The 26,558-nt window shown below is 43.5% G+C and overlaps 1 protein-coding gene and 1 pseudogene across 1 annotated transcript; one reads left to right on the top strand and one right to left on the bottom strand.

Annotated features, from left to right (window-relative positions):
* The first annotated feature begins 8,166 nt into the window (after positions 1–8,166).
* Positions 8,167–9,204, top strand: LOC136507308 (citrate-binding protein-like; annotated as a pseudogene).
* Positions 9,080–11,610, bottom strand: LOC136508985 (exocyst complex component EXO70C1-like). Its single transcript, XM_066503772.1, has one exon. The coding sequence runs from the start codon at positions 11,487–11,489 to the stop codon at positions 9,435–9,437; it is 2,055 nt and encodes a 684-aa protein (XP_066359869.1). The 5' UTR covers positions 11,490–11,610; the 3' UTR covers positions 9,080–9,434.
* Between the last annotated feature and the right edge of the window lie 14,948 nt (positions 11,611–26,558).

Genomic DNA, 26,558 nt, shown 5'->3' on the forward strand with positions numbered 1-26,558 from the left:
GGGGAAGAAGACTTGGGTAGCGGCGACCGAGAGGAGGCGTCGAGAGGAATCAAGAAAGAGATAAGGAGATGACAAGGAAAAAGAAAAAAGAAAAACAAACTGAAAAATGGGTCCCATTTGTCGGTGCCTCATCCCACTTTTGATGTCTCTAAACCAAACAAAAAATAGGGCGATCCCGTCACTTGTCAACCAAACACAAAATGGAGCCGTCCCGTCCCAGGAATCAGAAACAGGACCGTCCCACTCCATTTTGACTCCCAACCAAATGCTATCTTAAGGTTTTGTGAGAGATTTTTCAAAACACGCAGTATTACTCATGTGACAGGTACTAATATTTACTATATACTCGAACCTATGTACTGGATGGTATGGGGATGCGGCGAAACTTTAAAACATTATCTTAGCCACGTCAGGGAAACTTTCACGAGGGTGTCACATCACGGAACCTGTACAGTAGTGTTTGTGAGCCTGCGACGCCGCGCTCTCCGTAACTGTTAATTTCACGAACTTTGTCTTTTAGATTAAGTGTCACTTAAACGTCGGTATTTAATTTTATAGTATTATTATCTTATCGTACGATCCGTATGTTTAGTACAAAAATTTAGCTATCCGTAGCAACTCACGAACATGAACCTAATCGAACTCAAAACGAGAAGGATGGAAGTGACCACACCAGACGATTTATAGCACGTATATCAGTGGATCAACTACACACGTACTAGAATCGTACGTGGTCTTCTTTAAAAAAAAATCGTACGTGCTCAGACGATGCCAGTTGACTAACTAGTTATTGCTAGGCCCATGTACAAGTCGAAACGCAAATAATCCTCACGTACGGCAAAAGTAAAAAACCACCATAGTTTCCATTACAATATAGGATCCTCCTATTACTAAATGTGACTAACCCTGTTGACGGGGACGTTACCGTCGACTCATCAATTTGCATGTATGTATACGTACAGGCCGACCAGTCACACTCACTATGCCCAATCACACAAGCCACGTCTGTCTACTGATGTGGAAAAGTCCTATTTCGCTTTGACCCTCCAACACTAGCTATATAACCCCCTGCACTGCATTGCATCTCTTGTCCATTCTCAGTTCATCACCAAGTTTGAGCATCGATCAAGTCATAAGAAACACAGCTAGCCAATCCGCAACACATATATAGTGTAACAGAAACAACGACGACAAGGAAGGCGCACTACGTAGAAAACTATTTTTAGCAACGGATTAATTTTTTTTTTTTTGTAGGGGCGGCTGGTGATGGAGCCGCCCCTACAGTGGCGTGCTCGGGTGCCCAGACACGAGCCGCCCCTACAAATGGAACAGCAGGGGCGGCTGGTATTACGAGCCGCCCCTACAAATAGGGCCTGATTTGTAGGGGCGGCTTAATCACCAGCCGCCTCTGAAAATTCTATTTGTAGGGGCGGCTGGTGATTGAGCCGCCCCTAAAAATGGCCCCGTATTTATAGCTCCTATTTGTAGGGGCGGCTCAATCACCAGCCGCCCCTACAAATGGCCCCCCATATAAAACTGAGGCAGCACCTTCTTACTCCTTGGGCCATTCACTCCAACCCATGAAAGAAAGGTGGGGAGGCCTTGGGCACCTCCCAAAAATTGCTCTACTAAGGGGGAAAGGTTTTGGTCTCAAATCCTTTGGTGGAGAGGTTGTAGAAGGTAAGAAAATGCTATTCCACACTTTTTTTAAAGTTTTAATGGTTGATTAGTGAATAATTAGAGTTTTGTTTTTCTCTCTCTTGTATGGTGCTTGAGCTATTTATGAGCAAATTAGACCCAACTTTTAAATGTACTAGGGTAAATTAGGGAGGGGAACAAGACCATACCCTTATTTGGTCCATGTTTCTTGATTTTAGTGAACCATTAGTTAGTTTTATGAATGTTTCATGTGCATGTGATCTAGATCTAGGGTTTGGTTTTTTTATTAATTTCGTTTTTGTAAATTTATGTTTGATAAAATTGGACTAGGGTTTGTATGAAAGATATTGGGTAAAGTATAATTATTGCTAATTGTTGTCTTTGAAATTGTTTATTGTAATCAATAAATATGTATTTTAATTATTTATGGATAAATGGGCCATTAATTAATTTTCCTCTACCATGGTGTGTTTGTATGCTTCATGTAATTATATTAGATTTATATTCATATATATCTGAGGTATATACAATTATTCTCAAATAATTATTACTTTGATTAATTTTTATATATATCTGAATAAGTAGTCCTTTAATATTTGTTTTGTTGTTGTTGTAAAAGATGGAGTACAGGAACTCTTGGATGTATGGTTCGTTAAGGTTCAAGGCAGGTTTCCATGAAGAGGTGGATAAATTTATTGAAGCTGCAATGAAGCATGCAACGACATTGAAAGAGAATAAGGATACAATTATTTGCCCCTGTAAAGATTGCAAAAACCGTATGGCATGGACAGATGTGACTATCATCAGATCACATTTGATTATACGAGGATTTGTTGAGGACTACACAGTATGGATTCATCATGGTGAAATGGTTATTGTTAACGACGAGGATGAGGAGGAATACGACGATAAAATCATAGAATCCCTGTCCCAATATTCAGCCGAGCTTGATGCATAAATGGATTTTGAGTTTGGCAATGAACAAGGTGGTGATGCTGGTGGTTGGGATGGTAATGACAAAGGCGGTGCCAATAATGATGGTGGAGCACGTGTCGGAGTTGAAGATGATTTAGATGACATGATTCGAACCCTTGGACCAGAGATTTTACTAAATAGCCCGAAAAGTTTAGAAAATTTGGAAAGAATGACAAAAGCATCGAAGGAGACTGTGTATGGTGTTGAAAAGGGTTGTCCAACACATTGGACATTGCTACGTTTCGTGCTTGAGCTGCTTATCCTAAAGGCTAAGTACGGCTGGTCAGACTGTAGTTTCAATGATCTATTGCATCTCCTGTCATGGGTGCTGGCATAACCAAACTCAGTTCCCGCCAACACATACCAAGCGAAGAAGATCATAAGTCTATTGACAATGGGGGTTGAAAAAATACATGCATGCCCCAACCACTGTATACTTTTTTGTGGTGAAACGTTCAAGTCATTGGATAAATATCCCCGGTGTGGGGCCAGCTGGTACAAGAACAATGACCTTTACGGTGGGGACGAACCATCCACGGGGAAAAAGAGGAATAAGAAGGGTACAAAAAAGGTGGTACAAGAATCTCAGCCCCAGAGGACACTCCATTAGGCAACGATGCAAAGCAGAGAAGAATTCCTGCCCTGGTAATGTGGTACCTGCCAGTGACCGACCGCTTGAGATGTATGTTCCTAAACCCTAAAGAAGCCGCACTCATGACATGGTGGGATGATGAGCGCAAGGTGGATGATGATAAGATTGCACACCCGGCTAATTGTAGTCAGTGGCAAAGGTTTGATGAGAAGCACAAAGAATTCAGCGATGACCCAAGGAATGTACGGTTTAGCCTGAGCACCGATGGAATGAATCCCTTCAATGAGAGGATGAGCAACCACAGCACATAGCCAGTGATCTTGACCATGTACAACATCCCAACATGGTTGTGTCAGAAGAGAAAGTACCTTCTCCTCACTATTCTTATTTCTGGCCCTAAACAACCAGGCATTGATATAGACGTGTTCCTCGAGCCCTTGATGCAAGAAATGGAGAGACTATGGAGGCATAGGGAGCAGATGTACGATGCGTTCCGAAAGGAGGACTTCATATGTAGAGCAATAATATTTGTTACTACCAATGATTACCCTGTGATGTTTGCTTTGTCTGGACAGATCAAAGGGAAGACGGGATGCTTGGTTTGCTTGGATGGTACTACATGGGTTTACCTGGATGCATCCAAGAAGATAGTTTACCTAAGGAACCGACACTTCTTAAAGACAAGTCACAAGTACCGCAGCAAATTGTTCTTTAGATTTTATGACAATGCCCCGGAGATTGAACCCCCTCCGGAGAGACGTCATAACGGAGAACATGTGTACAGAATGGTGAAAAACATACGCGTTGTCTATGGAAAGAAGAATCCAGATGGGACGAACAGAGATAGAAGCACACCTCCTATCGAAGGCGTACCTTTCAAGAAACAATCGATCTTCTTTCAGTATCTACCTTATTGGCTAGACTTGGAGGTCCCCCATGCCATTGACGCTATGCACGTGCAGAAGAATGTCTTTGAGAGTCTCATTGCTACCTTGATGGACACAGGCAAGTCAAAGGATGGTCTGAAAGCACAGAAAGACATGGTGCGGCTAAACATGATGCCACAGCTTTACCCGGTACCTGAGGCTAATGGAAAATACACTCTGCCCACGGCGTGCTTCAACTTAACACCAGACGAGAAGAGAGCTATATGCACTTTCCTAAAGAAGGTGATGCACAAGAAGATGAGGACGTGCCTGAATGGGAACTCCGAAAGAAGATTCCAATCCACATAAGGCCAGTTTATGTTCTGATCAAAGATGTCTCGTCGATATCCAAGTGGTATTCCCATGATCAGTTCAAGCCTGAAAACCAAGTTAAAAAGTCCCATCACGGGGTTCTAAGGAGGCCGTCAGTAGCAAACTTCACCAAATTGCAAAGCAGTATCCAAATATTGATGCCATCGAATGGTCAAAGGATTGCACGAAAAAATATAAAAGAGGCAAGCCCTTCCTACCAAACCGGGACATCCAGCGCCTAACACTTGTAATGAGAAGGTTCCATGATTGGTACTTGCGTGTTCTCCCAACAAGCATAGATATCATACAAGCATGCTTTCCCACCGGCACATTTGGAAGCCCAGCCGGGAAAATTGTCTTTGACTTCAATGACATGCACATATGCTTTCACCTAGGAGAAATAGAGATGAATCTAATTCGCACGTGGTGCCTGTAAGTCCTTGTCCTTCCGATATAATATGAATGTAATCTTTGAATTTTGTTGTAACTAACCCACGCCGTGATTTGTAGAATGCAAGTGCACATTGTCAAACAAATGCCAAGTGTGAAAGCCGGGTATGTAGACCCTCAAGCTATAGCCCAAACAAATTTTAATTACCCTAAATGGTGGACACTGGATGCCAAAGAGCTAGCAGCTGCAAAGACTCTTCGGGAGAAAGAGCGCATTCGTAGTGCGAAGCTAAGGGAAGAGTCCCTTAAGGTTGCGGCATACATTGCCTTGGCTTTCAAAAATCTCTAACACCACTCTACTATATGGCTACCATACAACTTCGAGTAAGCTCAACTCTATACTTAAAGCTTTGTTCGATATATTTCATTCGATGCAAAATGGCTTATCTAGTTCTATGATTAAATCCATGCAGCAACCACTGGATTTGTATAGCCGTTGATGTCGGGAGGAGCATGGCATGGGTCTTTGATTCATTAGATAAGGACACGGTGACATACAAAGACTTCATATCGATTCTCAAGACGTATACATATCGACAATCCTCATTAGCTTATATGTTTGTATACATACTTGTAACATTCACTTTTGGATACTAACAAGTTGTATTTGCTAAAATAATTCGAACAGGGCATTTAGGTTCTATGTCATTAATCATCATGGAAGGCATGATCCAGTAAGGAAGGAAAAACTGGCTATAAAAATACTATGTGCGGTAAGTGTAACTTACTTCTTCAGTACTCCGTTACATGGCTGTCAAAAGCATTACTTAACATTTTCATATGCAAAACACACAGTGCCCCAAGCAGAAGTCTGGGAGTGTACATTGTGGATACTATATATGTTCTATGATGGGTAACACCGGTGCCTACAGGAGACACCTCTTAAGGGTAAGTTTGAACCTCTTCACCCATAGTATAAAAACTTCGTAAACGGTATGAAATGCTAAACTGAAACTTGTTTTTTTGTAGTAGAGAGTAGAAAAAGGAATGAAAAGAGACCCATACAAGGATGACCAACTCTTAGAGCTTGTCGGCGACCTTTGCAACTTTACATTGGACCAGATTGTACACGTCAGAGGCATCTACCATGACCGAGAGTCTGACTTAGGTACAAATCTTCAGTACCAACACCTTCGTGAGACTGAAAGGCTAGCTCTAGGACGTTGATAACAATGTGTATGGAATTTGTATATTTAATGATGGATTGTATATATTCATGTGAATTGAACTTGTAATTGTAGTTTATAGAATACTCTTATGCTTGTAGTCGCGGTCGCGGGGTGTTCGGCAACGCGAACGTTGGTCACGGGGCGTTCGGCAACGCGAACGCGGTTCGGAACGTTGGGGCGTTCGGCAACGCGAACGCTGTTCGGAACGTTGGTTGTGGGACGTTCGGCAAAGTGATTTTGAATTGAAAATTTGATTTTTTTTGCGGAAAAACGTACTATCAGAACGGTTCTAGATTGAACCGCCCCTACAAATACCTGTTTATAGGGGCGGCTGGTACTACAGCCGCCCCTACAAATCTATAGGGGCGGCTGGTAATAAGAGCCGCCCCTACAAATAGATTTATAGGGGCGGCTGGAAACATTAGCCGCCCCTACAAATCAATTTGTAGGGATGGCCTGAGAACCGCCCCTACAAATGCATGATTTGTAGAGACACTTGCGTAGGGGCGGCTGGGCAAACCGTCCCTACAAATGATCTACAACCGTCCCTAGAAATGCTTTTTGACGTAGTGGCGATGAGCTCGAGCAAGGCCTTCTCGGCGAGCTGTGTGCCTGCCGCCGGTGTCACTCGCGACGACGACAAGCAGAGGAAGATCAGGTTCCGAAAGGATACCTCCCCATAGTGCTGGTCCGCGACGACGACGACGACGACGACGAGGAGGGTGGTGCAGGAGGGACGACGGAGACGAGGGTGTTGGTGCGTGTGAGCGACCTCAAGGAGCCGTGCATGGCTGCGTTGCTGGAGACGGCCGAGGAACAGTTCGGGTACGGCCAGCAGGGGGTGCTCAAGGTCACCTGTGACGCGCAGCGTTTTCACCATGTGGTTAACATGGCACGCAAGTCCAATCCAAAGTAGCTACTGCTAGGAGATGGAATATATATGGAGCAGTTATCTGCATGAGTGTACGCGGTTTATCTTTATTTGCTGCGAAATGAGGTAGATTCTTTCCATTTATCGGTACGGTTGTTAGACGGATACGTTAGAGCGATGTGATGTAATTCTACCACAAATTAATTCGATGTTTAATAGATAAAGGCATATGATGAGGCATGTTATTACAGACAAATTCGATGTGCTGAATTATGGTTCATTTGAAAAGTAGTGTCCTTAACTTCAGCATCCAAGTTTTATGTTAGGATTTCATTTTCTGCTGCTATAACATGATGAATATCTTCTACACAAGTCTCATCCTTTGTCACAAAAGAAAGTTTAGGAGCTCTAAACAGTAAACACGCTCTTGCGGTATTTGGTGATATACTTTTTAATTAAGCCCCAACATTACCACTTATTATACCGTCCACTTGTTCCAATTGAAAGATTCTAGTTTTCTATTTTTCCCATTCGTCACTAATTAAAAGTAGGGTCTGCTCGGTTGGCTTCCAAAATTTGCTAATAATTAAGCCAATGATTTGGCAATACAAAGTTGCCAAAAGTTGGACAAATATATTTGCCATAGATTTGACAAGCTAAATGTGAGATAATGGTAAATTTTGGTAACCAACCAAATAGAGGCTAGAAATTTGGCTTGTCCAAGTTTTGGCAACTAAAATTTAGCTACCAATCAATCAGGCCCTCAGGATATAGGTATTTTCTTCCAATATTTTTTTGAACTTTACTCTTTCATACCATTTTAATCCTTCCTGAGTAGCTGTGCTAGTAGTTAAATATATATGCCGAAATTGCCTCTTTGGTGTTTCAGTTGTCACGAGGACTTGCGAGCAAAAACAACAAAAGATTGCAGGCGGCAGGTGAACTGACAAAAGAACCGGCTCATATCTTTGCAGGCTAAAAATCTGAATATTCAGAAGCAGCCACGGCAAAGACAGTGGCGTCAGCGTTAATTACTTTTGCTGACCAGTAGTTCATTAACTTCGAAGCCGGCCGTTCAATAGGAATTATCTAAGGAAACGGCCTGTTCACACAAACCAGCATAGCAGCATCTTATATACACAGCAAACCTGTTCATCAGAATTTGTGTTAGTGAATTGAACTCGAAAAAAAGGCCATCATCCCCACGAGCAAATGGCTGTGGCTCCTGCTTCCTCCTTGCCACGGCCTCTACTCCTGTTCATCGTCTTGGTCTCATGGTGCGGCCAGTGCTCTGCCGGCGTTGACCCGACCCTGGGCTTCATCGCCATCAACCTCACCGAGGACCGGTTCAAGCTGCACCACCCATACGACCTGCCGCCGGAGCAGCGGTACGAGTTCCGCGACGATGTGGGGCGGATGGGGGTGTACAGCACCGACAAGCCCTTCAGCCGCGGCAGCCCCACCAAGCCGCGCTCCGAGATCCTCCTAAACGTATATACCTCCTAATTAAATTAAGCCAATAGCATCACTAATCTTCACGATCAACGCTAATCATGTTGCTAATCATGTCCTATGACACCAGTAGTGAGCTGTCGCCATTGCTAATCGTTTCAATTTCTTTTTGGTTTGTCGTTGCTACGTGCAGGTGAGGTACACGACGGGGGTGTGGCAGTTCGAGGGCTACGGGTACGTGCCAGCGGGGACCTCCGGCATGTCGGTGATGCAGGTGTTCGGCGCGTCGTGGCGGAATACACGGCGCTGATTCTGCACGTGTACGGCGGCCGGCTCATGTACTACCACGACGAGGCGCGCGTTGTCGACGCTTCCATCTACAACCGCTGGTTCCGGCTCAACGTGGTGCACGACGTCGGCGCGGGGGCGCTCACCGTGCTCGTCGACGGCGAGGAGCGGCTCGCCGTCGCGGGACATGGCGGATACAACGGACCCCTCGCACTGCATGGAGTCCCGGTGGAGGTACGTCACAAGGTCTACACCAAACTCGGTTGAGGTTCCGGCTGAAGAACAGAGATCAAATCAGTGAACCTGAATAAAAGATTTGGATTGGACGTAGACATTAGTTGTTTATTTATCGATAGATTTCTGATGTGATTTCTCTGAACTGAATTCATCTAGCTGCAACGACTGCAACATTACATTTGGAAGAACAGGTTTAAAATCTCATCAGGCAATACATGGGAATGGGATGGGTACGAATTACAGAAACGGTCATCTAGCTGCCCTGACTCCTGAGAGAAGTAGTGTAGTAAGTACAGTTCTTAGTACATCGATCAACTGTTGGACCAAATTAGTACAGTAACGTTTTTAATTAATAGAAGAAGAAGACAAATAAAAAGAAGATTTTTGAAGAGGAAAAAAAAGAACAATACATTGCTTTGCTCAAATCGATAATGGATGGATTAGCTGGACCGACCAATGGACGTGGCGCTGTCAAGCAACAAGCTATAGTGTTGTTATTATTGTCATGTCCTCCTCCTGGTCATGGACGTGGCGTTACCGTCGAAGAGCTCGTCGATGATGGTCTCCACGTCCTCGGCGCTGAGCTTGACGTACTTCTCCGTCTGCCTCCCGGCGCTGAAGTGCTGCGCGAACCGGCCGAGGAAGGAGCGGTAGGCCGGCACGACGACGGCGGCGATGGAGACGCGCAGCTCCGACTGCAGCTGCTCGTCGCTCACCACCCACGCGCCCTGCGTCCGGTGAATCTCGTCCATGGCGGCGTTGAACTGCTTGAACCGCTCCTTGAGCACCGGCTTCTGCACGTGCCCCTTCACCGTCAGCACGCCGTCGTCGCGGAGCAGCCCCAGCACGCGGCTCCACGCTTCCCGCTGGTAGTTCTTGTGGTACTGCCGCAAGTTGGTGGACTGCTTCCGCGCCCACGCCTCGCCCAGCATCGCGTTCGTCTCCGGCGACCCGCGGATCTTCTGCAGCATGTACCGCCCGTTGTTCATCAGGAAGATGTTGCTCAGCGACGGGTCCTTGTACAGCCGCGACTTGGTCTCCAGGTTGCCGTGCAGCAGCTCCATCACCTCCATCAGCTGCGCCGCGAACGGGTTGCTGTCGTCTCCATTGCCGTGGTGGTGCTCGCGGAACACCTGCTCCAGCGTGCTGTTGTACTCGCACGCGTACTTGAGGTAGTTCATCACGTAGCGGGTCAGCGGGTGCACCGCGCCGCCGGGCACCGGCTGCTTCCCAGCGTCGGCGCGGATCGAGCTCTCCAGCTCGCGGAAGATGGCGGCGGCGGACTCGCCGAGCCGGGACCGCACGGCGGCGATCTCGGACTTGAGCTCCGCCAGCCCCGAGTGATGGCTGTGGTGCTCGGCGGCGGCCGGCTCGTCGGCGGACAGGAAGGCCTCGATGACCGGGGACGCGTCGCGGACCGCCTCGTACATGTCCAGCACCTTGAACAGCTTCTCCGCGGCGCGTTTGGTCATGGCCACGGCCTCTGTGAAGCTGAGCATGTGCAGCATCACGCAGCGGGACAGGTCCGCGAAGATGCCGCGCCCCACGGCGGCGTGGCGCCCCGCGAAGACGCGGGTGCACAGATCGTGCTCCGTGGACAGCCCGACGTTGATGGCGTGCCGGAACGCCTTGGTCCACGTCACGATCATCGCCTCCAGCGCCTCCCACGTCATCTTCACCACGTCGTCGATGTTGGACTTCTCGTAGCCCAGCCCCTGCAGCGTCGCGTCGAACGCGTTCCGCCGCGCCACCAGGAACATCTGCGAGCACTCCGTCACGTACCCGGTGGCCACCATGGCGTCGGCCATGGCGCGGAGCCGGTCCACGGTCTCCGCCGGGTACGGCGGCGCGGACTCCTTCCCGGAGCCGCCGTCCGACGCCGGCGGAGGCGCGAGGACGCACCGGTCGGGCTCGTGCGCGCCGCCCTGCTCGCCGCCCCCCGTCTTGGGGACGCGCGGGTCCTCGAGCAGCCCGTGGAACTCTTCCTCGAGGAACGCCATGGCCCGGTGCAGCACGGCGGTGACGCGGTTCACGGCGGCAGCGTGCTTGCCGCCGCCCTCGGGGCTCTTGCCGAGCGCGGACGAGAGCGCCGCGATGCGCGTGATCGCGTCGAGCAGCGCCGACGGCTCGCCACCGGCCTCCGCGGCCCACTTGTCCTCGACGCCCTCGGACCTGGCGACCAGCAGCTCGACGGCGGAGGCGAACCTCTCCAGCGTCGCCTCCGTGACGCTCACCGGCGCGTCCTCGTCCTTGCCCGCGAGGAACGCGTCGACCTCCGCCGACAGCGGGGCGAGGTCGGGCTCGCCGCCTCCCCCTGCCCCCGAGTCCGGACCCTCGCCGCCGCCACCTCCTCGCGCCCCATGGTCACCCTCCTCTTGCTCGTCCTCCTCCTTGATGGACTGCTCCCTGGAGCCGCCGTGCGGAACGTCCCTCTTGTCGCGGAGGGTGCCCAGGGAGAAGTTGCGGTCGACCTCCCGGGTCCTGCTGCCGCCGTCGTCGCGGGTGGTCGCCGGCGAGAAGCTGCTGGACTTGTAGGGCGCTTGGCTCCGGCTGTCCATCTCCGGTGGGTGGCCGGCCGGGTGGAAGGGGGAAGGAATGAGCAATGGCGAGGTCAGTGGTTGTTTGTTCGCACGGATGGCTGAGGAGGCATGCAGAGCAAGAGAGAGAAACAGAGGAGGCGGTGAGAGGTGGTGGGCTAGAGAGAGAAAGCAGGTTTGCGCGGGAGTTGAGACATCAGGCACGTTACGCTTGGAACGGCCTCTCCGTGATCCCGTTTTAGCTGGCCGGCAACGAGAGGTGCAGAGGTCTCCTCTCTCTCTCTCTCTCTCTCTCTCTCTCTCTCTCTCTCTCTCTCTCTCTCTCTCTCTCTCTCTCTCTCTCGCTCGCATGTGGGGAGTTTTTACGTGTAGATATAGATTCAAATTCATGGATTTATAGTTAGCAAGATTGAGGTGAAATTTAAAGCAATTGCTATATTGCATGTGTCTTCTTTTAGGCCCAAAATGAAAATCTAAAGATGACCTTATTAGGATTATCTTCAACCTTAGACCCTCATAACCTGCATTTGTAGGAGCGGTTGGCGATGATTTGTAGAGACGGTTTTACCATCCGCCCATACCATACCGTCTCTGCAAATCAATGATTTATAGGAGCGGTTCTCAAGCCGCCCCTACAAATCGATTTGTAGAGGTGGCTTGTGTCAACAACCGTCCCTACAAATGTATTTGTAGGGCACCAGTCGCCTCTACAAAAAAGATTTATAGGGGCGGTTTAATACTAGCCGCCCCTATAATTTCTATTTGTAGGGACGGTTCAATCTAGAACCGCCCCTACAGTACGTTTTCCCGTCAAAAATATTTGAAATTGAACCGCCCCTACAGTATATTTTCCGTAAAAAAATCAAATTTCAAAATTCAAATCTGACCAGAACACATATAGATATATGCCCTGTTCGCTTAGCTGATAAGTCATGGCTGAAAGTACTGTTGGCTGATTTGTTGTGAGAGAAAAATATTGTTCGTTGGCTGAAAAAGTACAGCTTATAAGCCAAACGAACAGGACGATATACATATGTAATTCAAACATTATATCCATAAGCACAAGAATATTATATAAACTAACATTATAAGTCCAATTCACAAGAACATATATAATTCATCGTTACATAGACATAATTCACAAGTTCAATCCGTTCCACAATTCGAAACCGTTCCACAAGATAAGACCAATGTCACATTCCATACACATTGTTATCAATGGCCTAGAGCTAGCCTTTCCATCTCACGAAGATGTTGGTACTGAGGATGTCTTCCTAACTCGGATTTTCTGTCATGATAAGTTCCTCTTACGTGTACAATCTGGTCCAATATGAAGTTATAAAGATCGCCGACGAGCTCCAAGAGGTTGTCATCTTTGTGTGGGTCAGCTCTCATTCCTTTCTCATCTTGCTACTACAATAAAACAAGTTGGGGTTTAGTATGTCATAACATATGCAAACATCTATAAAAACAGTGAGCATCTATGAACATGGCGCTGGTTTTGAAGTTAACATTGCAGTAATCACAATTAACAATGTTGAAGAGGTTCAAACTTACCCTACAGGGGTGTCTCCTGTAGGCACCGGTGTCATTCATCATAGTGCATACATAGTATCCACAGTGAAGACTCCTGGACTTCTGCTTGGGGTACTGTGTATTTCGCATATGAAAATGTTAAGTAATGCTCTTGACACCAACATAATGGAGTACTTGAGGTAAATTACACTTACCGCACATAGTGTTTTGACACATAGGTCGGGCCCTCTTTTTGGATCATGCCTCCCTTTATGTTCGTTAACATAGAACCTGTATGTCCTGTTCAAATGAATTTAACAAAGGCAACTTGTTAGTATCCAAAAGTGAAGGTTACAAGTATGTATACAAACATATAAGGTAATGAGGATTGTCGATATATATACGTCTTGAGAATCGATATGAAGTCTGTATGTCACCGGGTTCTTATCTATTAAATCATAGACCCACGCCATGCCCATGCCAACATCGATGCCTATACAAATCCAATGGTTGCTGCATGAATTTAATCATAGAAACGGATAAGCTATTTTGCATCGAATAAAATATATCGAACAAAGCTTTTCAGTATAGAGTTGAACTTACTCGAAGTTGTATGGTAGCCATATAGCAGAGTTATTTTAGAGATATTTAAAAGCTAGGGCAATATATGCCGCAACTCTAAGGGCCGCTGCACGTATTTCCTTCTTCCGGATTGCCTCTTTCTCCGCAATAGTCTCTCTAGCAGCTAGCTCTTTGCAATCCAATTTCTAGTCCTTGTCATAGTTAAAACATGTTGATGCTATACATTGAGGGTCTATGTACTTGGCTCGCACGCTTGGCATTTGTTTTGAAAGGTGCACTTGCATTTACAAATCACAGCGTGGGTTAGTATCAACCAAATCCAAATATTACAATAATATCATATCAAGAGGGCAAGGACTTATAGGCACCACATGCGAATTAGATTCTTTTCCATTGCTCTGAGGTGAAAGCATGTCTATATGCCATTAAAGTCAAAGATAATTTTCTCGGCTGGGCCTCCAAATGTGCCGGCAGGGAAGCATGCTTGTATGAGATCTATGGTCATTGGGAAAACACGCAAGTACCAATCATGGAACCTTCTCATTCTAAGTGGTAGACGCTGGATGTCCCGGTTTGGTAGGAATGGCTTGCCTCTTTCATATGTTTTTGGGCAATCATTTGACCATTTGATGGCATCAACATTTGGATACTTCTTTATCGGTTGTTGTTTGCTGGTGACGGCCTCCTTAGAAGCCCGTGCTGGGATTTCTTTAACTTGGTTCTCAGGCTTGAACTGGTCATGGGTGTACCACTTGGTTGTCGAAGTGATGTCTCCCATCGACTTAGAAATTGGCCTTATGGTGATTGGATGCAATTTTCAAATTTCTGGCTCCTTATCCCAACCCTCTTGTGCATGAACTTCTTCAGGAGGCCCTTGTTGTTCATGTATCAGGTCCGTATCAGGCCCATGCTCCTTATGAGGCGGAGAAGGCTATGGCATCTTAGGTACATGCTTGGTAGGAGGCGAGAAAGACTGTGGAATAGGCTGTGGCATCTCATGCATGTGCTCGCTTGGAGGCGAACAAGAATGTGACAGCTCAGGCAAGTGGTGGTCACAAGATGGTAGAAGTACCCCCCCCTCCTTAATAACTCTCTCTAAACGTTGAACAGGCGGCGAAGAAGCAGTCAATATAATATCCCGTTTGTGCCAGAGGATGAATTGGTTCATTACTTCTCCAAGTAATTGTTGTTCGTTGGGAGTTGGGTAGTCTATGCGCCACTGCATGAACTCGGGCTTCACGGTATGCTCCTCGACCCTAGTGTAGTTTGGTAGGATCCTATTATTGTGATGCAAGCCGCCTGGAGGATGTGCCACACCCATTGCCACCTCCATCATAGTGTTCTGCCTACCAATAAGAACCACCAAGGTCCAAGTAGTTGGTTCCCCTATGCGATCGACGGGGGTTATGGCTGCAATGGAACCTTGGCTGCTAGGAACTTCTGAAGGGCTACCAACTACTGCTAGTTCTCTAGGAGGAGCCATTACTGTCCTTGGCTCCATAGACAGTCCTTGCTCCTCTAGTGCCTTCGCAACTAGAGCCTTCACGGTGAGCTCAAGATTAAACTCTCGGTCTCTGCCATGTTTCTTGTACATGTGTTGGTCCTCTTTGAATCTGTGTTTCTAGGTCATTCTTTTCCCTAGCTCCCTAGTGTGGCCTATGTGCTCAGAGTTTCCCAAGGCAAGGCTAAGCTTGTCTCTCTCTTTGGAAAGACTTGAATGAGCCCTTCTCCTTGTCTTTAGCATATTTCAGTATCTTTGATACTACCTCTTTGGTCGCTGGGTTATCAAACTTAAGGGAAGTACCGGATGCATCTGTACTCCTCCCAAGGATCTAATTCCTTGAGCGTAGCTTCAACCTCTTCAAGTTTAATTTCTCAGATGCGTTGGTCTCTTCCTCCATCTTCCTAAACTTCTCTTCCTTGCCATAGTAGCCACCGGGACCTAGATGATGGTGGTGTTGGTTTCTCTTCGCTAGCTCAGTGTTACGGGCACTGAGGGTCAATGCTTTAGGTGTAGTCTTCTGAGCCACGAGCTCCTCCCATTGACTAGGAGTTGTGTTACCAAACTCGTGGAAGGGAGTTAACCCCTTTTGGATATACTTCTTGTTCAGCTCTGACCTCCAACGTCAGAATGACTCTCCCATTATCTTAAAAGCATGAAGTTTCACCAGTTCATGCTTACCCTCTGGAAATCTAAAATTGAGCTTCAGCTTTTTATCCCATAGTTCTCCCTTTTTCTTCGTTGGTACATCTTTTCAGCTAGGGATTGCTAGGTTTAATTAATCTCTTACTAGGGCCCCGATCGTATTACGGAATCATCCTCTAAATTCCTTAGGCTCAAGTATCTCCCCTACTGGCCGACCTCCGCTATCACATAGCATACTTTATCTGGATATTGGTTCACTTTTCTATCCCCCTGTTTCCTCTTTGGCTTTGGAGCCAAGTTCGTGGTCGTGTCTTGAGGTTGTGGAGCAGAGGCCTCAATGTTTGTATTTGTGGCTGTTGCCTTTGTTCTCCTTTCCTCTACTATATCTTGTCTGGCGAGATATCGCGGACGTCGATGTTGTCTTTTCCAAGTTTTAGGAGGGGCCTATATGTACCGGAGGTCAAAATGTTAGTAATTATAACACAGTCAAAGCTTTAGTAAAATTTACAAGCTAAGGCTTTATCCCTACCTCCTCGTTTGGGTCAAAATCCTTATCTAGCTCCTCCTCCATTAGCTTCCGTCTGGCTTCACATGGGAAAGGATCCTCAGGACTTTCATATCCTTCTTCTTCATCCTCGTCGTCGTTGTCTTCATCATCATCATCCTCTCCAGCTCTGTCCTCTACTCCCCCTTCCTCTACGTTCCTCTCAGCACCATCCTCATCAAACTCCTCCTGAGTAAGCATCATTGCTATATCCTTTTGTAACTCATCATCGAACTGCTGCTGAGTAAGATGGTCCTCTGGTTCTTCCTCTTCATAGGTTGGCTCGTGCTCAAGGCATCAGGTTGCACTATCTGTTGTCCATGACATTTCATGTTTTGTTCTAATAGATGCAAGAAAGTGTACTTTAGATACCCGAGAAGGTCTAAGAAAACCCAATGGCACTACAAGTACGATAAACTAGCAAAAGATCGAAAAAAACAAGTAGTAGAAGTAGTAGAGGCATCAAAAACATGTCAATCATCATTTAATCAAGAACTTGGAGCATAAAGGCATCATAAACACAATGAGCATATATAAAAATAGTCATGAACTAATAGAAAAAGATAGTAGGGGCGGCTGGTAATGATGCCAAGTTCCTATCAAGTTCATGATCATCAGCTCATAATATAGATAATTTCAAGAGTTGGACAAATTCATCATAGGCCAAAGAGGGGAGAGGAGATGAGAGTTTGCCCAAAAAAGCAACTATTGGTTCCCAAAAAGAAATAGCAGCTGCTACCAAACATAGAGTAGGAGAAGTAGAAGTAGTAGTACAGGAGAGGAGAGGAGAGGAGGACAAACAAAAACAGTGAGCATATATAATCACAGTGAGCATATACAATCACAGTGAGCATATATAAAGATAGTAGGCATATATAAAAACAAAGAGCATATATAAACACAATGGGCATATCTAAAAACAGTGAGCATATATAAAAAAATAGAGAGCATATATAAACACAGTGGGCATATCTAAAAACAGTGAGCATATATAAAAACAAAGAGCTTATATAAACATAGTGGGCATATACAATCACAGTGACCATACATAAAAACAGTTGGCATATCTAAAAATAGTGAGCATATATAATCACAGTGAGCATATACAATCACAGTGACCATACATTAAAGCAGTTGGCATATCTAAAAATAGTGAGCATATATAATCATAGTGAGCATATACAATCACAATGACCATATATAAAAATAGTTGGCATATCTAAAAACAGTGAGCAAATATAATCACAGTGAGCATATACAATCACAGTGACCATATATAAAAACAGTTGGCATATCTAAAAACAGTGAGCATATATAATCACAGTGAGCGTATATAATCACAGTGGGCATGTACAAAAATAGTGAGCATATATAAACACAGTTTTAGTAGCTCAAGACTAATACCATAATGACAACATTGTTTAGCTCAAGACTAATACCATGATGACAACACAAAAGGTATTTCAAACAGAAATGCTAGAGAAGAGGTCATTTTCAGCACACATTACTACATTAGGACAACATGGTACTCTAATCTAAATTGAGCATGGCATATCCAAGTCTCACAACCCATTTCAGCAGCATATCCAAGTCTCAACGAAATTGAGCATGGCATGAACTCATTGCAACAGGAATAGAGGAAAAGGGGTCAAGTGGAAGGGGTTGGGGCCGGCATACCTATAGAAGGATGCTGGGTGAAGGGGCACGGACACCGGAGGACACGACAACTGGTGTAGCCTCACTGGGGGAGGAGGTGCATACACCAGGGCCACCTGGGGAGCGTGCACGGACGCTGAACACATGGGGCAAGGGAGAGCGCGTGTGGACGCCGAACACATGACTACCAGGGTAGTCCCACTGGGGGAGGGGGTGCGGACGCTAGAGCCATGAGGGATGGTGGTGGTGGCACAACGAGCCAAGCCCCTCAAACCCTAGCCGTAGGGGGCCAATGGAGCTCGAGGTCGGAGATGAGCCGACGGTGGTCATCAAGGTCGTTGACGGAAACCCTAGCCACTGTGTGCATGAGGAACAGCAGTGCACGCGCAGGGCATGAAGGCGGACCAGAGGTTGGAGGTGGACCGAGGGAAGTAGGGCACGACGTTGGTCGTCGAGGTCGTCGGCGGAAACCTTATGACCTGTCGTGTGCACGGACGGCGGCGTGTGCATAGGGTAGGAAGCTAGACCAGGGGTTCGAGCCAAACTGGGGGAGGTAGGGCACGATGAAGGTAGGGCACGAAGGAGGTGGAGGTAGGGCACGGAGGCGGTGCCGGCGGCGGCGTTGAATTTTGGCAGCCTATTGACGTCAAAGAGATAGTGAGCGCCCAAGACTTAGCCAAAACGAAGCCCCTACGCCCTCCTACTTATATACCGAAGAGCATTTGTAGGGGCGGCTCAAAATGCTAGCCGCCCCTACAAATGGATTTGTAGGGGTGATTCCTGATCAAGCCGTCCCTAGAAATATTTTTCATATTTTTTAATTAGTAATTATGTATTCTATATATAAATTTATATAAAAAATTTATAATTATTCTATATATGTATAAATATATATATATATTAATAATTTGTTGATATATATATAATTCTGTATTTTCTTCTTTACAAAAAATTAAAAACATATTTTAAATTTTGAAAATTTAAAATTCAAAACTACGAATAGAATTCTACGACACTAAATGACCTCAAATAAAAATGTTGTAAACATCAAAGTTGTATAACTCATCAAGATGTACAACTTTTATTTTGGTCTTCTTGTTATGTAACTTTTTTTTAATGATTCAAAATTTGAATTTCAAAAATAACAACTTGAAACAATATTTTGGAAGAGTACATGACTTCAAATATAAAAGTCATGAATATAAAATTTTTGAACTCATCAAATCTATAACTTTTATTTTGGTCTTTTCTTCATTTGACAAAGTGTCAGCAAACATTGTTCACAAATTGACATATCTCTCATCTAGTTTCATAAACTATGTGTGAGATTCATGAATTTGTGACCAATGTTAACTAACACTTTGTCAAATGAAGAAATGACCAAAATAAAAGTTGTAGATCTTGATGAGTTCTATAACTTTTATATTGATGACTTTTTCAGCTGAGATAATTTAGTGTTTCAAAATCTGGTTTGAAGTTGTAATTATTTAAAATTCAAAATTTGAATTGTTCAAAATTTATCACATGAAAAGATGACCAATATAAATTTGATAGAGTATGATTTCAGAAAATTTTAGGAGAAAAAACCATAACATTTGGAGTTAGTACGAGAGAGAATGACTAGTTACAAATTTTAGCCATAGATTAAAAAGAGAAATCACATAAATACTATGGTTTTTTCTCCTAAAATTTTCTAAAATCATGCTCTATCAAATTTATATTGGTCATCTTTTCATGTGACAAATTTTGAATTTCAAATAACTACAACTTCAAACCAGATTTTGAAACACTAAATTATCTCAGCTAAAAAAGTCATCAATATAAAAGTTATAGAACTCATCAAGATCTACGACTTCTATTTTGGTCATCTTGTCATGTGACTTTGTTTGAACAATTCAAATTTTGAATTTCAAAAAACTACAACTTCAAACCAGATTTTGAAATACTAAATGATCTCAGCTGAAAAAGTCATTAATATAAAAGTTTTTGAACTCATCAAGATCTACAACTTTTATTTTGGTCATTTCTTCATTTAACAAAGTGTTAGCAAACATTGTTCATAAATTGACATATCTCTCATCTAATTTCATAAACTATGTTTGAGATTCATGAATTTGTGACCAATGTTTGCTAACACTTTATCGAATGAAGAAATGACCAAAATAAAAGTTGTAGATCTTGATGAGTTCAAAAACTTTTATATTCATGACTTTTTCAACAGGGATCATTTAGTGTTTCAAAATCTGGTTTGAAGTTGTAGTTATTTGAAATTCAAAATTTGAATTATTCAAAATTTGTCACATGAAAAGATGACCTATATAAACTTGATAGAGCATGATTTTAGAAAATTTTAGGAGAAAGAACCATAGCATTTGGAGTTAGTATGAGGGAGTGTTGACACAAAAATGTAGCGATGTGATCAACACACAGCAAGCCGGATGATCTTGACAGAGTGAATCCAAAGATCTACTTAGCTTCAACACAAGAACGGTCAGTTTTGGAACCAAAAACGTGCCAGTCAATTTGACCCTGTAATTAACAAGGAGAGAATAATCAGTAGTTTAAGGTGGAATATGTCGGTGTTCTCCAGACAGTTCCACTATGTGGCCAGATAGCCGATTCAATGAGGCTATCGACTAAATAGTCGATATCCAGCGTATCTATGAAATGAAGATCTTTAAATCAAGGATTATCGGCTAATATTAAATAACAATGATACGAACCGAAATAACCGATGCTCATGGAACATCAGAAAGCATCATCGGCTAAATGGAACATGATTGATATAAAGGGTCAAGCCGATGAGTTTGATGAAAAGAGTATAACATACGAACAAATCGACTATCTAATATAAATGATTCTACAAACAGTTTTGAGTCTAATCTATTATCATCAACAATGAGGTTCAATCGGATCGATGCAGCTACGATAATAATAATAAACTAAAGCCAAATAATCTATAAAACCATCTATATGTTGACAGATTCATGAAAACATGCTATATGCGTGAGAGTTTAGGCAAATTGGCTAAAATAGCCGATGCAATCATAGCAAACAAGCAGAGTACATATTTTGATCATGAACAAGACCACTAATCAATAATTTCTAATCTAAAGTCTTACCAGTGAGGTTCGACTAGATCGATGCAGCTATGGTAGTATCATTAGATTAGACCTCATTAACTAGTGAGTTTATTTAAGATTGAAATATGTCTTTGGATGCATACTATGTTTGATTGAAATAGAGATAAAATATCCGATCTAGCGAAATTAAGCCATCGATTATAAGATTTGAAGCATGACCAAATCAAAGGATGACCAATTAAGATCATATGATGCCGATCTATCTCTATCTCAATCGGGTGATTTTGTTATAATTAATAAAACATTAATTATAGCAAAATCGATAACTGGTAAATCAACCAAAAATAGCAAGGAAAATCTTACTAATCTTAGTAGATTCAATAATTGGTGATATTGTATTAAACAACAAGTTATTTAACACAAGATCTATAACTTTGATCTATATTATCATTCGTAAGAGATCAATCAGCTGATGCAGCCTTACAAACTACGATACAGATCAATAACTAACTTATATTATGGCTCATAAAAGATCAATCAGCTGATGCAGCTTTATAAGTACAATACAAGTCGTGATGGTACTCACAAGCAAGCTAGAGGTCGATCAGTAGATGTAGCCCTGTTTGCTAAAGAACTCGTCGAAAAGCTATATTACTCCTACTCCTAAAGGTTGGCGTGAAGCCAAAAAAAGTAAAGACTGATTTTGATTGATGTGTGGATGTCCTTATTCCAATAGTCGGGGTTTATATTTATACCCTGAGGCCTTAAACAATCCTAGTTGGTCACGTGGTGACCTAGTACAAAACTTGCCTAACAATATAAATCTAAAAGAAAAGGAAATTTTAAGATATATGGACTCTAGTTTCCCCTTTTGTAGAATCCGCTAATAAAACTTCCTTGACCGACGTGTCTTTTGTTTGTCTAGACAAGGAGACAATTCTAATCCAATCTAGTTTATGGTATGATTCCTAGTTTGGTCGGTTCAATAATCTTAGCCAAACTATAGTACGTACATGTACATGCATGTGCCTATATTTGCCTTATTTAGTTGTGGCAATTGGCTTTTCCCTTCGTTACGTGGTCACCAGGTAAAATAGAATTGTATTGCACTTAGACTCTCTGAGTCGACGACTGATGCGCTTCACAGTTGATGTCTGTATGGCTTCCTTCTATAGACTCCATTGGCAATAAAATTACCAGTTCTTCTAGCTTCTCTTGCTTCTTCCTTATCTTCATGTGAGGAGACTTTGGACATCATGCTTCTCCCAAAATATAATATTTTTTGGCTGATGAAGAGCTCCTAGATGTCATACATCTCCAAATATACCAAAGAATATTTCCTTCCCTTTCTGGTATGCACGTGATGCACCTCGTGTTGTTCCTTGCCAATGATATTTCATGGCCGGACAGATTTTTGTGTAAACACAGGCCCCCCTAATTCGGAGTATGAATTTTAATGCTTTGAACTATTTCAATCCAATGGTCTTCTTTTCCGAGTCAGGGACATCTGATTGCAATACTTGGCTTTGATGACTTACTTGGGTTCAATCTCTTGGTTGTTCATCTACTTTAGCCGATTAAGGGCTAGCCCCCCGAGTCTATAATTATAATTGGCTATCAAATCATTAGCAAGGAGCTAAAGAATTCACCGGTAGCAATATTACCTTATTCCAAGCCTCACCTATACATGTGACCTTTGAAGTGTCTATCACAATGTCTTGGGTGGTTGAAGAATGGAACGGATTGGAATCTAGTCATCCTCACTTCTCTTGCTCAGAAAACTTGGGTTTTTAAAATATTTTTAAATTAAAACATAGCTTTGCTCCTCAAATGATTCTCTCATATCACTCAATGTGTATAGTTCCTCACCAAGACATTGTTTTGCCTCTATTCACCCTACTTCTAAAAAGCTTATGTGGAGTTCGGGTAGGGATAAAATATGTAGCATACTTACCTTGCCTATATCGTAAAGTCAAACCCCGGATCCAAGGAGAAAAGTGTCATACTCGTAAACCAAGATATGCATGTGTGTGGAATATTTAGTGGCTAACCTAATTCTACTATGCTCCCTGAAATATATTTCTCTCTTGTGGAATATTTTTATGAGAATATGGGTTATCTTTATTCTAATCTCTTTTTTTTCTTGTCTCTTTTTTCTACTTTAGACCTCTTTTATGTCCATCTTTTTATATTTTTGCATAACCCATGTCTCTTTTTACAAATAAACTTTTGAGAGAAATATTATCAAGAATTTGGAGCATTTATTCTGATAAAACCTAGCAAACATATTTTTGTCTTCTCCCAATGTAGGAGCAGAACATTTTGAGGTGGATGAAAAGCATGTTTTTGTGTACTTCTAGTGTAGAAGCATCATATATATGAGGCATGTATGTGATCTTAATCTTGGGAGCATGATAAATCTCTTAACAAGGGTCAACAAGACTTGACAAAACTCAACATAAAGTAAGCAGCCTATGTGGAAGATTTTTTGATGATAACATATGGCCTTGGTAGGAAATTCAATATCATCGAGGAGACAAGCTATTGATTTTGAATTTTTGTAAGAAAATTTCCCAAGTACTTTGCAAAAAGAAGCAAGGTTCTCTTCATCACACCATATCTCATTCATCAACTACTTAGATGGCATGCTTTTCCTATGATAAATTGTTCACAAGTGATAGGAAAAGCAAGGAATAAAGAATATATACCTCATATATGCATGCATGTACCTCCATCCTGAGCCTGATCACCTCAGTGTGATTTGCGGCCTACTTGGTGACTTTTGTCAGCTCATAGAATCCCTGGTTGTCATCGAAGAAGTTGGAAGTGGCGCCGGCCTAAGCAAACGGACAAATCCTGACATATGGTTGCCTGGAGCAGTATCTAACCACTGTTGGCTGAATGAACAGGTAAGAATCAGCCTAAAGTCTTTGATTAAAATATTCAGCCTATGCGACTCTGAGTTCTAATTTTCAATGATGTCTGATCTTCATCGGCTTTTTAAGAAAAATGATTCTTTGGTTTGAAAGGCGGGGTATCGAACTAGCAGCCGGTTTTCTTTGGGGAAGGTCATTAGTTCAGATACTTCGCTATTTGTATTTTCCCGACTGCTATTTGTATTTTCTCTGTAGATGCAAGAACATGTAACAAAACCTTCAATTTGCCTTCCACGAGATGACCAGCACAGCTTTCGAGTCAAATATTGTGACAGATTTATGTGTGCCAAGCTCAGTAAACGTAATTGGTGTTGGGCCTAATTCATTGCCAGAAATAGAAGCAATCAGCTTCGAGGTCGGATGCTCTATCAATCATGTGCAACTGAGCTGACCCCTATCGATTTCTGTATATCTGCTGCTGCATCTTCTGGTCTAGGTTGGAGGAGTACTCGTGCCTTGGCACATCCATGTTGGCATTGTAGATAATAAAGCTGAACTGGTTGAGCTCCAGCTAATGTAGCCATGCACATGTATAGTGCCTTGGTTCTCGGCCACCATATTTAAAATATACTCCGAGCACTCATAGCCGATACATTGGCGCTTAACTTAGACAAGTATTTGTAGGATCTTGAAAGACCATTTGAGGAGTACCAGGCCCCCCGAATATAGCCATGTCGGCGCTGGCAATAAGGCAGCTAAGCGTCAATGTGACATAGTCACAGCGAGACCCAATGTGCCAGAGAATAAGAATGCAGCTACAACGACGATGGCGAACCAACAGCTGATTCAATGAGATGTTCACCCCACAGAGGAGCCAGTGAGCAAATAGTTGAGAATGCCCATGAGGATCTCTATCCCTACATTGCCCTTCAGCCGAACTCGAGTGAGGTTCAGCTATTATAGTATCTGAATTAATATACTTGAACATACCAGCAAGAGAATCTTGGTCGTCTTTTTCTTTTCTATCAGGAAATCATCAGTTTTATGCTCTTGATCTTCTCACTATGAAGCCGATGAATATTATAGTCACATGTCGACTCATTCTTGATCCAAATAAACAAATCATCAGTGGACTCCTGTTGTATCTTGCTCAGGAGTTACGATATAATTAACTCTAGTGTTGCAACGACCTACATGGTTTGGACGAATCCTGAAGCGTGACGCCACACCATTACCGGCAGAATAAACCTTGATAGATGGCCAAACAAATGCTAATATCAGCTTCTTGTTGTCGATGAATATCATGGGCTCTATATCAGAGTCGATGGTTCCTCTGATCTAAGCTAGCTCAAATAATTATTTATTATATTTTCATCGGCTGCATGGATCATTTAAGAGGAGTCGATGGATGGAGATTCCTGCAAATGTTAATTAGCCAATTGCCTCACACATTGCATCATCGGCTGTTGAAACACACCAAGAAAGAGAAATCCGATGAAAACTAATGAGTTTATTTTTCCTGTCTTTCGACTACCCAACATTTGTATTCTTAGTTTATTTGTCTGTTCAACAGGCATAGGATACTTCTCAGAGCAGTGGTTTGTACTCCTTTGATCATGAGGACCTCATTTGCTAAGGACAAAGTTACCTTCAGTGGGCCATCAAGCAATTCTCTAGATGCTGAGCCGACCAGAAGTAATCTTTTCTATCTTTATCTCATGACAGTATGTTTGGAACTTCTAGCCGTCGGCTTTTATTGGTTTCGTTGTTGTGCTTCCATTGACCTGTCCCTTCTATACTGATAGAGCAATTTTATAGGCCAACTGTGGCGTTTGATATGAGGTATTGAATCTTTCCTGAGCCAGCCGTTGCACGACCTGTTGAGTAATTGATGAGGTTGACTGCTGGACTAAATACACTTGGGTTCGTCTAGTAGGAAGCTAAGTTGTCTGTCTGACAGGGGCACTTGGTAACTGTTGTGATGGTGATTGCCCCCTTGTCATTTGACCTTGACCTTGCCCCCTGGTGTTTGTGGGGCTTGATCTTGCCCCTGCTGTTGGTTGAACTCGAGGATCTTGGGCTTGTGTTGCACATGATATACAAATATTTTCCTTTGTTTTACCTCACGTAAATAACCAAGCTAGCAAGGCATGCAAAAGTGTCAAAATAGAATTATAGTCCATAAATGATTGATTGTGCTTTATTCGGCTTTATCTAGCAGATCAGTTGCAATCATACGTATGCCCATATCTTTCTTGGAATTCTCTTGTATGGCATACACAAATACGCTTAACAGACATTGTCATCATACAGCTCTAACTAGACTCCAAGATGCTTGCAAGTCATCTTCTGCATGCACAAGATAGCATCATATATATACTAATTTTCCATGATGCTTATCTAGGTTCCATCGGCCTTTGAGCTGTCCTTACCGATCGCCTTCCGTCGGCATCGTCAGTCGGAACACTTGATTTCTGACAAGGTAATTATTTCCTGGGTTGAGGAGGATAGTATCGGATCAACAACATATTGGTCCATTGTCCACCACGATGCTGTTGTGCACCGACACCTGCTAGCACTGTAGCAGTGCCTGAATGTGAGTTGCTATTTTGCCGATGCTGAATAGCCGATGTGTTACGCCTTTGAATAAGCAGGTCTGCTTCTGCTCTGTGCTTCAATCAGATACTG

The sequence above is a fragment of the Miscanthus floridulus genome, chromosome 15 (genome assembly GCF_019320115.1).
Source record: "Miscanthus floridulus cultivar M001 chromosome 15, ASM1932011v1, whole genome shotgun sequence".
Classification (NCBI taxonomy): domain Eukaryota; kingdom Viridiplantae; phylum Streptophyta; class Magnoliopsida; order Poales; family Poaceae; genus Miscanthus; species Miscanthus floridulus.

Bases quoted from the DNA above. Each gene is read 5' to 3' on its own strand.
- LOC136508985 (XM_066503772.1), bottom strand. From the start codon at position 11,489: ATGGACAGCCGGAGCCAAGCGCCCTACAAGTCCAGCAGCTTCTCGCCG.